Source organism: Rhincodon typus, chromosome 26 (assembly GCF_021869965.1).
Source record: "Rhincodon typus isolate 14 chromosome 26, sRhiTyp1.1, whole genome shotgun sequence".
Lineage (NCBI taxonomy): Eukaryota > Metazoa > Chordata > Chondrichthyes > Orectolobiformes > Rhincodontidae > Rhincodon > Rhincodon typus.
The window spans coordinates 38,810,297-38,824,248 of record NC_063357.1 but is presented as its reverse complement, the minus strand read 5'-3'; the positions used below and the strand labels follow the sequence as shown (position 1 = coordinate 38,824,248).

At 40.3% G+C, this 13,952-nt stretch overlaps 1 protein-coding gene across 2 annotated transcripts in view; it reads left to right on the top strand.

The window, feature by feature from the left end:
- Nucleotides 1–13,952, top strand: part of ap2b1 (adaptor related protein complex 2 subunit beta 1) — a 166,515-nt gene that overhangs the window by 81,967 nt on the left and 70,596 nt on the right. For both annotated transcript variants that reach the window (XM_048612549.1, XM_048612548.1), the window contains exons 12-13: nt 209–468; nt 5,728–5,926. In XM_048612549.1, the coding sequence (XP_048468506.1) occupies nt 209–468; nt 5,728–5,926 (459 nt within the window). The remainder of the gene's footprint in view (nt 1–208; nt 469–5,727; nt 5,927–13,952) is intronic.

Genomic DNA, 13,952 nt, shown 5'->3' with positions numbered 1-13,952 from the left:
TTAAAATTTCACTTCAGTGGAAGAGAATATTTCTGTGACATCCATAGATTTTGCTTAGTATTTGCAATCAGTATTTTGGTGTGCTAAAAGGATGTTTTTTTTAATTGGTGAGTTCCAACTATTGAATCAGGAGTAATCTGGATTGATGTGCTACATGGCAAAAGCTTACAGATGTGCTAATATTTCTTCTTTTTCTGTTTGTCCGTAGGATTCTGATAATCCTGATCTCCGTGACCGTGGTTACATTTACTGGCGCTTGCTGTCCACAGACCCTGTGGCGGCAAAAGAGGTAGTGCTGTCTGAAAAACCACTGATCTCTGAAGAGACTGACTTGATAGAACCAACCCTGCTGGATGAGCTCATCTGTCATATCGGCTCATTGGCATCCGTTTACCACAAACCTCCAAATGCATTTGTGGAGGGTAGCCACGGGATCCATCGCAAGCACCTGCCAATGCAAGTTGGAGGGTTAGTACCAATGTGTGAAAGGCTGTAATGTAAATGAATTAGACAGACATTTTGTGCTTAGTGTAAGAAGATAAACTTGTTGTTCACTGATATGGAAATCTCTAATCTCTGCCTAATGATCCACTACATCCAGGCAAATTGGTTATGATTTTGTACTGGATGGCAACAATTTTCCCTGGAGTGCACATTAGCCTTTCATTTAACCATGTTGCATTGCTTGGCACTGTTGTCTAAGGATCATCAAAACTACAAACCTTGGAGGAAAAAGCCTGTTTTATTGGTAGCCTAATGAGGAAAAGTTCCCTTTGCTAGAATGATAGCATTACTGGTTATCCTATATTCAGTATCACAGAATTTGAGTTACACATGAGCGAGCACTGATATTATACAAGTGCAGATGACCTCCTCAAACCTGAGATTATACAGACGCAAAAATGTGAGAGACTGAATTGGCAACCTAGTGTGCCCAAAGCATGCGTTAACTTGTTTCAACTGCAGCTTGACCTGCTGCAGTAGGGCAGCTGAAGTTAGAGGAATTGGTTTTACATCTTCCTCACCCTGCATGCCAGTCACTGCGTTAGCAGAGAATGATGCTATCATAGAGATTTATTTACTTTAATGAATAATCCACTGTGGGAGAATATGATGTTTTGGCACCAGGATACAACCTGTTGATATAGACATGTGGGACATAAAGCATGAAAAAGTCAAGATTGTTTGGTTCGATGTGCCTGTTTTTCAGTAGTTGGTACCAATTTGTATGGGTGTAGTTCTGTCCAACTTGTTTAATAACTTGATTGAGGTGAGCCTGATGAGCATTCTATGGTATTTACCTAACCAAGCTATCATGAGCTTTGGTTTGCAGCAAAGTTGGAAATACGGTTACAAAATTGTTTACGTTTAACTGTCAATGTTGGGTTAATTTCATAATCATGTGAAACTTATTTTACTCCATTTTCAAGAGAGCTCGCCAAAACTACATTAACTGCTTTTGATTGGCATCTGTGTTTTGGGTTGACAAGATCTCCCAAATTTCCTCAGCCAAACAGTTTGTTGTGCAGTCTTTTTTAGTCTTGGTTCAAGCTTTTTCTTTGGCATTTGTAATGAAAAAAGATAAACTGAATTGTTTTCTTTGATTTTTAACACTGACTTATTAAGATTATGGTCGCTATTTCTGACAACAAGGCAAAACTGATTTGTGATTAATGCTCAGAACCAGATTGTCCTTTGTTTTAACGTGTCAAGTATGAAATTCAGCAATATTGTTTTGTCCAATGAAAATCATTTCTCCCACACAGTGTGTACGATGTTTCATTAGGGGATTTAGCAGAACATATTTCATTTCCCTAGTTACAATTCTCCAAGTTTCTCAGTGCTCTCCCTGTCCTCAACGGTGGAGGCAAATTATAGTTGACCTTTTGTAAGGAGTGGACTGAATTACTTTGCAGCCTTCCATGCAGCATTTGGTCTCGGGGTTATACTGCTGTCTGGTTGATAATTCCTCTCATCAATTTCCTTCAAATCACTCACCCTTAGTATGTACAATTTCTAAAGTTCCTGCTAATTCTTCATCTCCCCTTCTCCCAGGTACCTTTAATAAGGAAGTTGTTTTTGTCCAGTGCTTCTGAGTTTCTTTATTTCTCCTATGTAGACACTATAGTTTGATAATATCCTGACTTGTTATAAAGTCTTCTATTCTCAATGATTCTCATCTAGCGAAAACATTCACTTTGTTTTTCTCCTTACAGCTTTCAATACTTGAAAACAGAAGCTTGATTTTTCTTCCCTATTTACCTTGCACCTGTTCTTCTCAGTCTTGTTAGTCTCTGTATAATGGGAAGTGATTCTCTCATTTGATTTCCCAATTTAAGCAAAAATGAAGTGACAGTGAGAGTTAAGGTGTGAGTCAAAGCATTTTGACAGTAGGACCAATTTGACAGTAGTGTGTTTAACTCTCAGTGTAGAATTGCTTGAATATTTAAAATTTATAGAAGCCAGCTATGCCAGCACTAAGCAAAACAACTTTGAGTCATTAGTGGTCAAGTTTAAATTCATAGAATCCCTGCAGTGTGCAAGCAGGCCATTTAGCCCATCGAGTCTACACCAACCCTCTGAAGAGCATCCCACGCAGACCACCCCGATTCTATCATTGTAACCCTGCATTTCCCATGGCTAATCCTGAACATGCACATCAGTGGACACCATGGGCAATCTAGCATGGCCAATCCACCTAACCTGCACATCTTTCGACTGTGGGAAGAAACCAGAGCAGCCAGAGAAATATCAACACGGACACGGAGAGAATGTGCAAACTCCACACAGACTGGAGGTTTGAATCAAACTGGGGTCCCTTGCACTGTGAGGCAGCAGTGCTAACCACTGAGCCACCATGCCACCCAAGCATACACATAATTTATAATAGTTAGAAGTTATCTATATTTTCACTTTCAGCCACTAATGGATGAAAGCTACTAGATAAAACACATATTTTGTCGGTGAGCTGAGGTTTAATGCAGCCGCTATAGCTCCCTGTGTTCTACAATCATTATTTCCTTTTTCGTAAATATTTATTCATCCACCTCACTGCCATTCTATCCCAGAAAATTAGTCATTATGTTAGTTTTGAGGTAATGGAATGACCATATTCACCACTGGAATCTTTTGCTCTAGTTCCTTAATAAATACTTCTGTTATTTGTGCTATAATGACAGCCAAAGCAAGTTTAATTTTTATTTCAGGGCCAGCATAATAATCTGAACTGATGATGTGACATTGCTGTTTGAATCCCCAAGGAAGTATTTGACTTTCAGTAAAATTCAGGAAAGATTGAATGTTTTTTTTAATAAGGATCAATTCCATACTGTAGACATATATTTAAGAGTTTAGGAATATTATGTCTTCACACAGAATCCTTCACACAGAGACTCTACCAATGCACCTCTCTGCCATTTACACATCAGAATAAAAGTCGACGGTGGACTTTTCATTAAACTTTTAGTCATAAGAACATGAGAAGTCGGAGCATCAGTAGACCATGCAGCTCCTCAGGACCAGGACAGTTTGAAAATACGGCAAATCAATCATCTGAAGACAAATCTGAAGAGGCATGCCTTCAGTTCATGATGGGAAAAGTGGGATTGACTTCACTGGACTTGTAGTTTGTCACAAGGCCTAGCCACTCTGCTGATCGATGGATCTGAGCTGGAACCAGTGAGGGACAGTCCAAAGGCTCCAATGTAAATAGACCAGAGTACAGTTTTAAACAGGCTACATACTCATTTTGTTCTGACCAGAAGATTGGAGCTAAAATGGAATTCAGATATATTACGTTTTCCTAGATAATCTTTTACTATGAGATTGCTAATAAACACTGCCTGGTTGCACAATAATCAATCTAAAATAGCTTTACCCGTATTTGGAAACTGTCACACAAAAGCATTTAAGAAATTTATCTTGTACTGCCCTTTCACAAATTTGATTGACGTAGTCTGTATGAAGATTAAAGTACCTTAGAACTCTGAAGTTGCCTTTGTTCCAAGCTGTAATCATTTCTTACTTAATTGGACAGACCATCAATTATTAGTGTATCTATAAGCTATTCATTTTCTGACCCTTGTTCTTCCCAAGGTCCATCTATATTGATTCTACTTCCTGAAATTTCTGAGCCAAGATCCTTCTCACTATTAAGACAATTCTCTCTTTCCATTCTATCTGTTTTTTCAAAGTGCTGTGTACTTTGGGTAATAAATATTCCAATCTTGGTCACCTTGTAACAATGTCTTTCTAAGTGGTGATTTGATCTAAATCAAAAATAAAACTTTCTCCCTCTGCCCTGATTTTGTCAAAAACTACAAACCTTGAATTTTGAAGCTGGAAAATTGTCATGACCTCTTGGTGAGAAATACAAGACTTGGGGGTGGGGGAGTGGTTCACTGTGTCTAGAGGCCTGTTATACCTTGGTCAGAACTTCATGTCTTAGTGCTGGCAACTCCAAAATTTCAGTTTGAGATCCTGACTCCCACTTTGGAAAGACCTGATCTCAATCATTTATCTCTGCCACTAGTTCACTAAATTTTTATAGCATTCGTAGTAAAGAGCCTTTAATTTTATTCTAACCCATATGTGGATGGATACTCATAGAAACCCTTGAGTGGAAGCAGGCCATTTGGCCCATTGAGTGAACACCATCCCTCCAAAGAGCATCCCCTTAACGCTGTATTTCCCATGGCTAATCCACCTAGCCTGCACATCTTTGTACTCTATGCACAGTTTAGCCTGCACATCTTTGGACCGTGGGAGGAAACCAGAGCATCCCAAGAAAACCTGTGCAGGCGTGTGGAGAAAGTGCAAACTCAGTTCGAGGCTGGAATCGAAACTAATACCCTGGCGACATGAGGCAGCAGTGCTAACCACTGAGCCACTGTGCCACCTGGATGTTATTCGCTGGTGCACTATTCCCATTTAAGTTTGTCTCGATCAATCCTCCTCAGCTTTTCTATACGTATGCCATTCTGTCATCTTGACTTTAGACTCTCGCTTGGATTTGAAAGCTCTCTTTGCCTAAACCTTCCTCCCTTTGAAATTATTCAAGTCATTAAAGTTTTCACTGTTGAGCTGTCTTGCCTGGAGTTGTGGTTTTGTGTCATTATTATTATCTCTGTCTGTACAGTGCCGAGATGCAGAGGTGTGATTGTCAGCAACCTAAGTGAAGATCATTGAACTGTTGCCCAGAAACACAGTTGCTGAGCATCTGTGGAAATTTCAATTTTTAAATGATTTAATGGCCAGGACAGTGAGAAAGTATACTGCTGTGATGTAGATAACAGGTTGCATTGTAAAATGTGACCAGAAAGCTGCTGAGTGACTGAGAGTTTCTCTGCCTTTGATTATAATAATAAACCATTCCATAAAATTTTCATAAATACAGATAATTCACTCTCAACTTACACAGCTATCACTGATACATGTCTGTTTCACTGTTGGCTTTTGTGCATGTTCATTAACAACTCTAGTATATTTAAAGATAAGGCAAACTGCAATTGTTGGAGGGTCTATATCCCAAATGTTGTCTAAATGACTTTAATTTACCAAGTCATGTGAGCACTATATGTACAGACATGCGATAAGTCAATCAGTGACAGATGCAATGTATTCTACTGTTATTTTGCAATGTCTGCTAATGTTCCTCATTTGAAATTATTTCTTGTGCTTTACATGCATCTGAATAATGCTTTGATACTGTATTTCTCTCTGCTTTAGAATTGAGCCTGATAGTCCAGTTGGGCCAACCCCTGCAGCAAACTTGACTTTGGAGCAACAACCTCAAGTTATTCCATCCCAAGGTGACCTTCTGGGTGACCTGCTGAACCTTGACCTGGGACCCCCTGTCAATGTACCACAGATGTCTTCAATGCAGATGGGAGCTGTGGATCTTTTGGGAGGTGGACTAGACAGTTTGGTATGTGATTTGTGATTTTTTTTTTTGATTTGATCCAAATTTTGAAGAAAACAAGCTTATGATTGATATTTTGAACCCTGAGCACGCATTTCACAAAGGAGCCGCAGGCCTGCTCAGTTAAGTGAATGAGCCCTTGAAATATTTAAAAAGTGAAAATACGCCATATTATATTTACATCAATTACCTTTGAAAAAAACAGATTTTCAGTTAGAACGTTTAACATGTGAGAAAGTGATAGCCTGAGAGAGAATGCAAGCAGTTGAAAAATAATTAGATGCTCCAACTCTAATGAAGTTACAGTAAGGCAGATTAGTACTGGTGGTAGACAAGCCAAATACTTAAATAGGGAGGAAAATACAGATTTTCTTAACTTTTTAATAAATTAAGATATTTAACAGTGTATACACTAGTCCCTGCCCAGTGAAGCGGTTGAAGCTACCTCACTGAATGTTTTTAAGGCAAGGCTAGATAAATTTTTGAACAGTAAAGTAATTAAGGGTTATGGTGAGTGGGCGGGTAAATGGAGCTGAGTCTCAAAAAGATCAGCCATGATCTTATTAAATGGCGGGGCAGGCTCGAGGGGCCAGATGGCCTACTCCTGTTCCTAGTTCTTATGTTCTTATGTTCTTGTATATCCTAGAATAGAAGTTAATTAAACTCGAGAGGAGTCATGAGTCATTTTGCAATTTATGAAGATTTATGACTTTGGAAGTCTTGGGCATACCCTTGAGAACCTTGCACACATTAAAGCATTGCAGCTGCTTTGAGTCCCTCGAACTACAATTTCTTGCTTCAGTTAACACGCTAAACACACAGTAGTGCAGTGTAGAATAAATGTCTCGTCACAATTTTTCAATGTTATTACAACCAAGGTTGAAGGGGTGCACCGTAAAACATAAACTAGGAGCAGGAGTGAGCTATTCGGCTCTTCGAGCCTGCTCCACCATTCAGTATCATCAGAACGGATCCTCTATCTCAATACAGCATTTTTACGTTGTCTCATACCCCTTGTACCTTTAAAATCTGAAACAAAGTCTGTCTGTTCCTTGGATGTTTTCAGTGACTTGCCTTCCACAACCTTCTGTGGTAGGGAATTCCACCGATTCAGTGAAGAAGTTGTTCCTTATCTCAGTCTTAAATAATCTACCCCATATCTTAAGATTGTATTCCCTGGCTCTAGACTTCCCAGCCAGAGAAAACATCCTCCCTGCATCCAAAGCTGTCTTGCCCTGTTTGAATTTTATATGTTTCAATCAGATGCCCTCTCATCCTTCTAAATTCTAGTGAATACAAGCCCAGTCGATACAATGTTTCCTCATGCGCCAGTCCTGCCATCCCTGGTATTAACCCAGTGAACCTTCAATGCACTCCATCTATGATAAGTATATTCTTTCTTGGGTAGGAATACCAAATCTGCGTACGACACTCCATTGTACTGAAGGCCACTCTATCATTTGCCATCCTAATTTGTTGTACCTGCCTGTCTACTGCCATTGGCAAGAATACCTTTGTACATCCTCACTTCCCATATATCACTATTTAAATAATACTCTTCCTTTCTGCTTTTCACATTAAACTGCATGACTTGACAGTTAGCCACATTGTGCCGCAACAGCCATGTGTTTGCATACTCAGCCAACTTGCCTAAATCACCTTGCAGCCTCTTTGCACCCACCTCATAACTCTCAATCTCACCCAGTTTTGTGTCATTAGCAAACTTAGAAGTATTTCATGTGGTTCACTCATCAAGGTCAGTTATATATATCAGCTGGGGCCCAAGTATTAATCCTTGCGGTACACCACTGGTCACTGCCTACAACTCAGGAAAAGGCTCATTCATTCCCACTCTGTTTTCTGACTGTCAACGAATTCTCAATCCACGCCAATATATTATCCCCATCCCATGTGCTTTACCTTTACCCACTAGCCTCTTTGAGGTACCTTATCAGAAGCCTTCTAAAAATTCACACTCACTGGTTCTTCCTTTTCTATTAGTTAAATCCTCCAAATGCTGCAGATTTGTTAAGCACGATTTGCCTTTAATAAACCCATGCTGGCTTTGTCCAGCTCTGTTAGTGCTTTCCAAATGTTTGGTTGTCAACTCTTTTATAATAGACACTCTCATTTCAGGCTCTTGTGGCACAATGCTAGTGTCCCTGGTAGGAGACTTGGGTTCAAGTCCCACCTGCTCCAGAGGTGTGTAATAATACCTCTCAATAGAAAATATGTAGAATCTAGCATTTTCCCTACTACGATGATGTAGGCCAACTGGTCTGTAATTCTCAGATTTTTCTCTCCCTCTTTCTCCCTTCTCCTTTATAAATAGGGAGATTATATTTGCTACTTTCCAATCTGTAGGAACTGCTTCAGAATCTGTTTTGGAAGACGAACACCAATGCATCCGTAATTTCGAGAGCAACTCCCTTTAGTACTCTGGGATGTATGATCTACTCCCTTGATTTGTGAGCCTTTAACCCTGTTAATTTCCCCACCACCAGTTTCTTCCTAATACTGATTTCCTTCTGTTCCGCCATCTCACGAGGCTGTTGGTTCCCTAATGTTTCTGTGAGGTTATTTGTGCCCTGTTTAGTGAAGGCAGCTCTAAAGTATGTGTTCGATTCTTCTGCCATTTCTTTGTTTATTTCTAGTCCCACACCTCCAATTGGTCACAACTAATTTTAAATTTAAACAACTGCAGATGCTGGAAATCAGAACCAAAATAGAAATGGCTACAGAAATTCAGCAGGTCTGGTAGAATCTGTGGAGAGAAAGCAGAGTTAATGTTTTGGGTCCAGTGATCCAAGAGTTCTGGAGAGCTTTCCACAGATGCTGCCAGACTGGCTGAGTTTCTCCAGGCATTTCTGTAATTTTAAGTTTACGTAGAATTGCCAATTATATATATTTATTTTGTAGACCATATATGGTTTAGTCTTAGAAACAATTCGGACAGATTTCTTTGGGTCATCAAATCTCATTAGTTCTTCACAAGAGATTACATTGCTTAACTTGCAACCTACACTTGAAATTCCCACAAAGGCTCCTCTGTCATGGCCTGAATGACTACTTGTGTCCTGGTCATTCACATTCCTTTCCTATGACTGCTCCCCTGGATTCTGGAACCCGCACTGCAGGACTCAACTCGGACATAACTCTACTTTTTCGCAATCAGCCAACTTCACCATGCCATAATGTTCCCATGGTCTAATCTAGCTCAGTTGCAGAAAGCAAATATTGCTTGTGAATTTCCTTCAATCTTGTTAATGGCTGCCATGAACTGTTAGGGGCACATGGCTTCTTCTAAGACCTCACATTTCCAAGGACTTTCCCTGAGCCCTGACTTCAACACTTAGCTGCCTATAACTCCGAGAACTTGTTCCTGAGTTCTAATAGCCCACAGTTATCCAGCTGCTATTGAATTCTCCCAGTCCCTAGCTGTGCAGACTGTGTAGTTCAGTTCCTTTTTCAGTCCAGCCAAACAGTTAATTTTTGCATAGAGCTAACATCTCTTCCTACCTGTCATCAACTTCAACTAACTGTGACCCCAGAACCGCTCTTCAGTGATCCTTGAACTGTTTTACATGGCCTAATGAAAACCTTGCGACAGTTTCTCCCTTTGTCAGCAGTATTAAATGTAATTTCTCTTTGGAGCAGTCAAATGTAGCATATAGTTGTGTGACTTGAATATAGTCACCCTTAACCGTCTGCCCCTGAATGTTGCATTACTCGGTGCTGGTGCAGACAGCATAAAATTGCATACAAAGAGAGGGAATTGATCCAGATACCTTCACTTTCTAAATATACCGCGGAATCCTGTGGAAATTATGGAAAAATAAGGGCTGTCTTATTATGAGAGTTGACGTCACAGAGAATGTGTCTGCACGTAACTTATATTGACTTCAGTAGGTACAGCGCAATCACAGGTCTTGACTTGGCTACCATAAGTTGTATCTTACAGAAGAAATTTGATGAATTCAATAAGTGTTTTAATTTGGGGATTAATTTAATGTTCACTTCAGTGTTGCTCCCACTGAGAACTTGCTGGAGTGACATTTCCAACCCATCTCTCCATTTGGCTATCTTTGTCCTAAAGTGCTAGCTCTGTTTTTATGAGAGAAACAAAATGTTAAAGTTTGATTTGATATCTTAGCTGATGTAATTCAGTCAGATACTAAGAGCTACTTTTTGATTGGTTTCACGCATACTCAGTAGAGGAGCTGTAAAAATGAAACTATTATTTGATTTAGTTTTGGTGTCTAAATTTCTAATATATCATCTCAGGCCCAGGGTGTTGCTGCAGAAGTTCATTGGGACAGTGTCCTAGGTTCAGTCACTGTCAGCTGCTCCATCAATGACCTTCCCTCCATCATAAAGTCAGAGATGAGGATGAATGCTGCTGACTACAATGTTCAGTTCTATTCGCATCTCCTCAGTTACCACAGCATTCTGAGTGCGTGCAGTCAGACCTGGACTGCATTCAAGCATTCCCAACAAGAAAGTATCTAATCACTACTTGTTGGCATTGAATGGCATTTTTATTGTTGAGTCTCCCATCATCATAATGCTGGGGGTCACTGTTGTTCTGACACTCTAATAGACCAGCCACTAAATACTGTGGTTACAAGAGCAGGTCAGAGTCTGGGAATTGTGCAATGAGTAAGTTACCTTCTTACTCTTAAAATTCTGTCCTTCATATCTGCAATGCACAAGTCATGAGTGAAATTGAATACGCTTCAATTTCATTGGTTCGTTGCTGCTTCAACAATACTTAAGCTCAATACTATCCAGGACAAAACATCCCACTTTGTTCATACCCTGTCCCACCATCTTAAACATTGCCACTGGTGCACTGCGGCAGCAATGTGTAGCACATACAAAATGGACTGTAGCAACTCACCAAGTCTCCTTTAACAGAATCTTCCAAGCCCATGATCTCTACCACGTAGAAACATAGGGCAGCAAGGAAACACCACAACCAAAAAGCTCACCTCCAAGTCGCACATTACCCTAACTTAGGAGATAGTAGGAACTGCCGATGCTGAAGAATCTGAGATAACAAGGTGTAGAGCTGGATGAACACAGCAGGAATTGCAGCATCAGAGGAGCAGGAAAGTTGACGTTTCGGGTCTGGACCCTTTCTGGACCATTTCTGAAGAAGGGTCTGTAGCATGCATCTCTATTTAACAGCCTACAAAAATGTAAGCATTGATTCCATTCTACCCTTCACCACACATTGAAGGCAGACCCACCCATCTTTGCCTTCATCACAGAATCCTGCCCTGCTTCGACTTCACCACAGTGAGCTAGACACTACATCACACTCGTTACAGGGGTTCTCACCTCTGAGGTTGACTCTGCTGTGACCCTGAACTTGTGTAAAAGCAGCTGAAAAGAATTGTAGCTAGAGAGAGGGAGAAGCCAAGTAACAACTTACTTGCCATCATTAAAGGTGACCAGTGGCAATCAGGTAGATATTTAGAACTCTCTTCCACAAACAGTAGTGGATGTAGGATCAGTTGTTGATTTTAAATCTGAGATAGGTAAGTTTTATTTAACTGAAGGTATTGAGTGATTTGGCCCAATGGTAGTAGGGTGATGTGCGACTTGGAGGTGAGCTTTTTGGTTGTGGTGTTTCCTTGCTGCCCTATGTTTCTACGTGGTAGAGATCATGGACTTGGAAGATTCTGTTAAAGGAGACTTGGTGAGTTGCTACAGCCCATTTTGTATGTGCTACACATTGCTGCCGCAGTGCACCAGTGGCGATGTTTAAGGTAGTAATATGGAGTTAGGCCACGCATCAGCCATGATTTTGTTGAATCGTGGAACGCGCTCGAGGGCTGATTGGCTTACTCCTGTTCCTGTGCTCCTATCACTGGTAATGGTGGTGCTTCCAGCTTTCACACAATGGTTTTATTTACAGCCCAGCACAGCTCATTGCGCTGATCAATGAGATCAAGTTGATGTGATTATTATAGAGTGTGGCTTTTTGCCACTCAGTTTCATGTTTGATGTCATTAAATAATGCATGTCAACATACAGGAGTTTGAAGGGAGAGAGAAACGGTGTGAAATTACATTGTTGAGGGAAATGGTACCAAGCAACCTTGGAGCTGTTTCTGACAAGTCTCCGAGTCCTGATGGTTGTTGAGGGTGCTAATGCAGTAGTAGTTAGTGTTAGTTTACTCAAATTCCCTAGATTCAGGAAAAGTTCCAAAGGATTAGAAAGTAGCAAATACAACAGCTCTGTTCAGGGAGGGAGACAGAAAACACAATGCTATTGGGTAGTGTGATGTCAGTTATGACAAAGTTGTCAGAATTGATGATCAAAGAGATTGCAGCTGTGCACTTAAAAAAAACATACTCAAAGCAATTAGCAAGAGCTTTTGCAAAGGAACATTTTGAGCAAATTATTGGAATTCTTTGAGGGAGTAATTAGAGGGAAGCTTGTAGATGTACTACGCTCCAGAAGGCAGGTTGACAGATCAAAAGTTATTGCTGAAAGTAAAAGCTCAGTGTCTCAGTGCATGCCTAAATGAGTATTCCCTAATTGGCTGGATGTGATAAGTGGAGTCCTGCAGGGGTCTGTGCCAGATCCTCAACTTTTTACAATTCACGTTATTGCATTGGATGAGGAGGGTTAGGGCATGGTTACTAAATTTTCAGAAGACACCAACGAAAGTGGGAAAGTATGTTGTGAAGAAACCATAGGGAAGTTGCAGATAGACATAGGTTGAGTGAGTGGGTAAAAATCTGACAGATGGAGCGTTATGTAGGAAAATGTGAAGTGATTCACTTTGGCAGGAAGAATAAAAATCTGTGATGCAGAGGGATTTAGGTGCCTGGTGGATGAGCTAGAAAATGTCAATATGTAAGTACAGCTTGTAAGACCATAAGATGTAGGATCACAAATAGGCCACTTGGTCCATTGAATCTGTTTTGCTATTCAGTGAGATCATGGCTGGCCTGATTATCCTCAACTCTGCTTGCTTGCACCGTTAATCCCCATACCCCCATAATGCTTTGATTCTCTTAGTGATTAAAAATCTGTTGATCTTGATATACTTAATGATCCAGCCTCAACAGCCCTGTACAGTAAAGAGTTCCATAGATTGATTACCCTGAGAGAAGAATTTCCTCTTCCTCTGTCTTAAATGAGTGACCTTTTAGTCGGAGATTATGCCCTCTGATCCTGGATTCTCCTGCCAGGGGAAATAACTTCTCCACATCTACCTTGTCAAGCTCCCTAAGCATTTGTATATTTCAATAAGGTCTCCTCTCATTTTTCTAAACTTCATTGCCTTCAACCTATTCAATCTCTCTTCATTAGAAAATTCCTCCAAATCTGAAATCGGGTTAATGAATCTTCTCTGGATTGTATGCAATGTCGAATACTTTCCTTGGATGAGGGGACCAAAACTGTTCATGGTATTCCAGCTGTGGTCTGACTAGTGCCTTGTATAATTTTAACAAAACCTTCCTATTTTTATACTGCATTCCCTTTGAAATAAAGGTCAACAGACCATTTGCCTTCCCTATTACCCACTGAACTTTAGTGCTAGCTTTTTGGGATCCCTGCACAAGAACCATTCCAGCCCCTATGTGCTGAAACTTTCCACACCCCTTCTGTTCTTCCTGCCAAAGTGCATAACCTTACATTTTTCCACCTAATAATCCATTTGCCATGTTTTTGGCCACTCACTTAACAAACTCACTTCACATAATCAAAAAGACAGATGGGATGCTATCCTTTAATACTTTGAAGAATTGAACCTAAAAGTAATTTCAGTTAAATGGGCCATTTGTGAGATCACATCTCAAATCCTGTTTTAGTCCTCGAAGCTAAGGAGGATTACTGGATTAATACCAGGAATGAGTGGGCTATCTAATGAGGAAAGGTTGGATAGGCTGGGCTTATTTCCACTAGTTTAGAAGAGTCAGGGCTGATTTGATTAGAATATATAAGAACCTGGATGGTCTGTATTAGGTAGATGTAGAAGCCTCCTCTTGTACATCAGTCCACACCAAGGAGC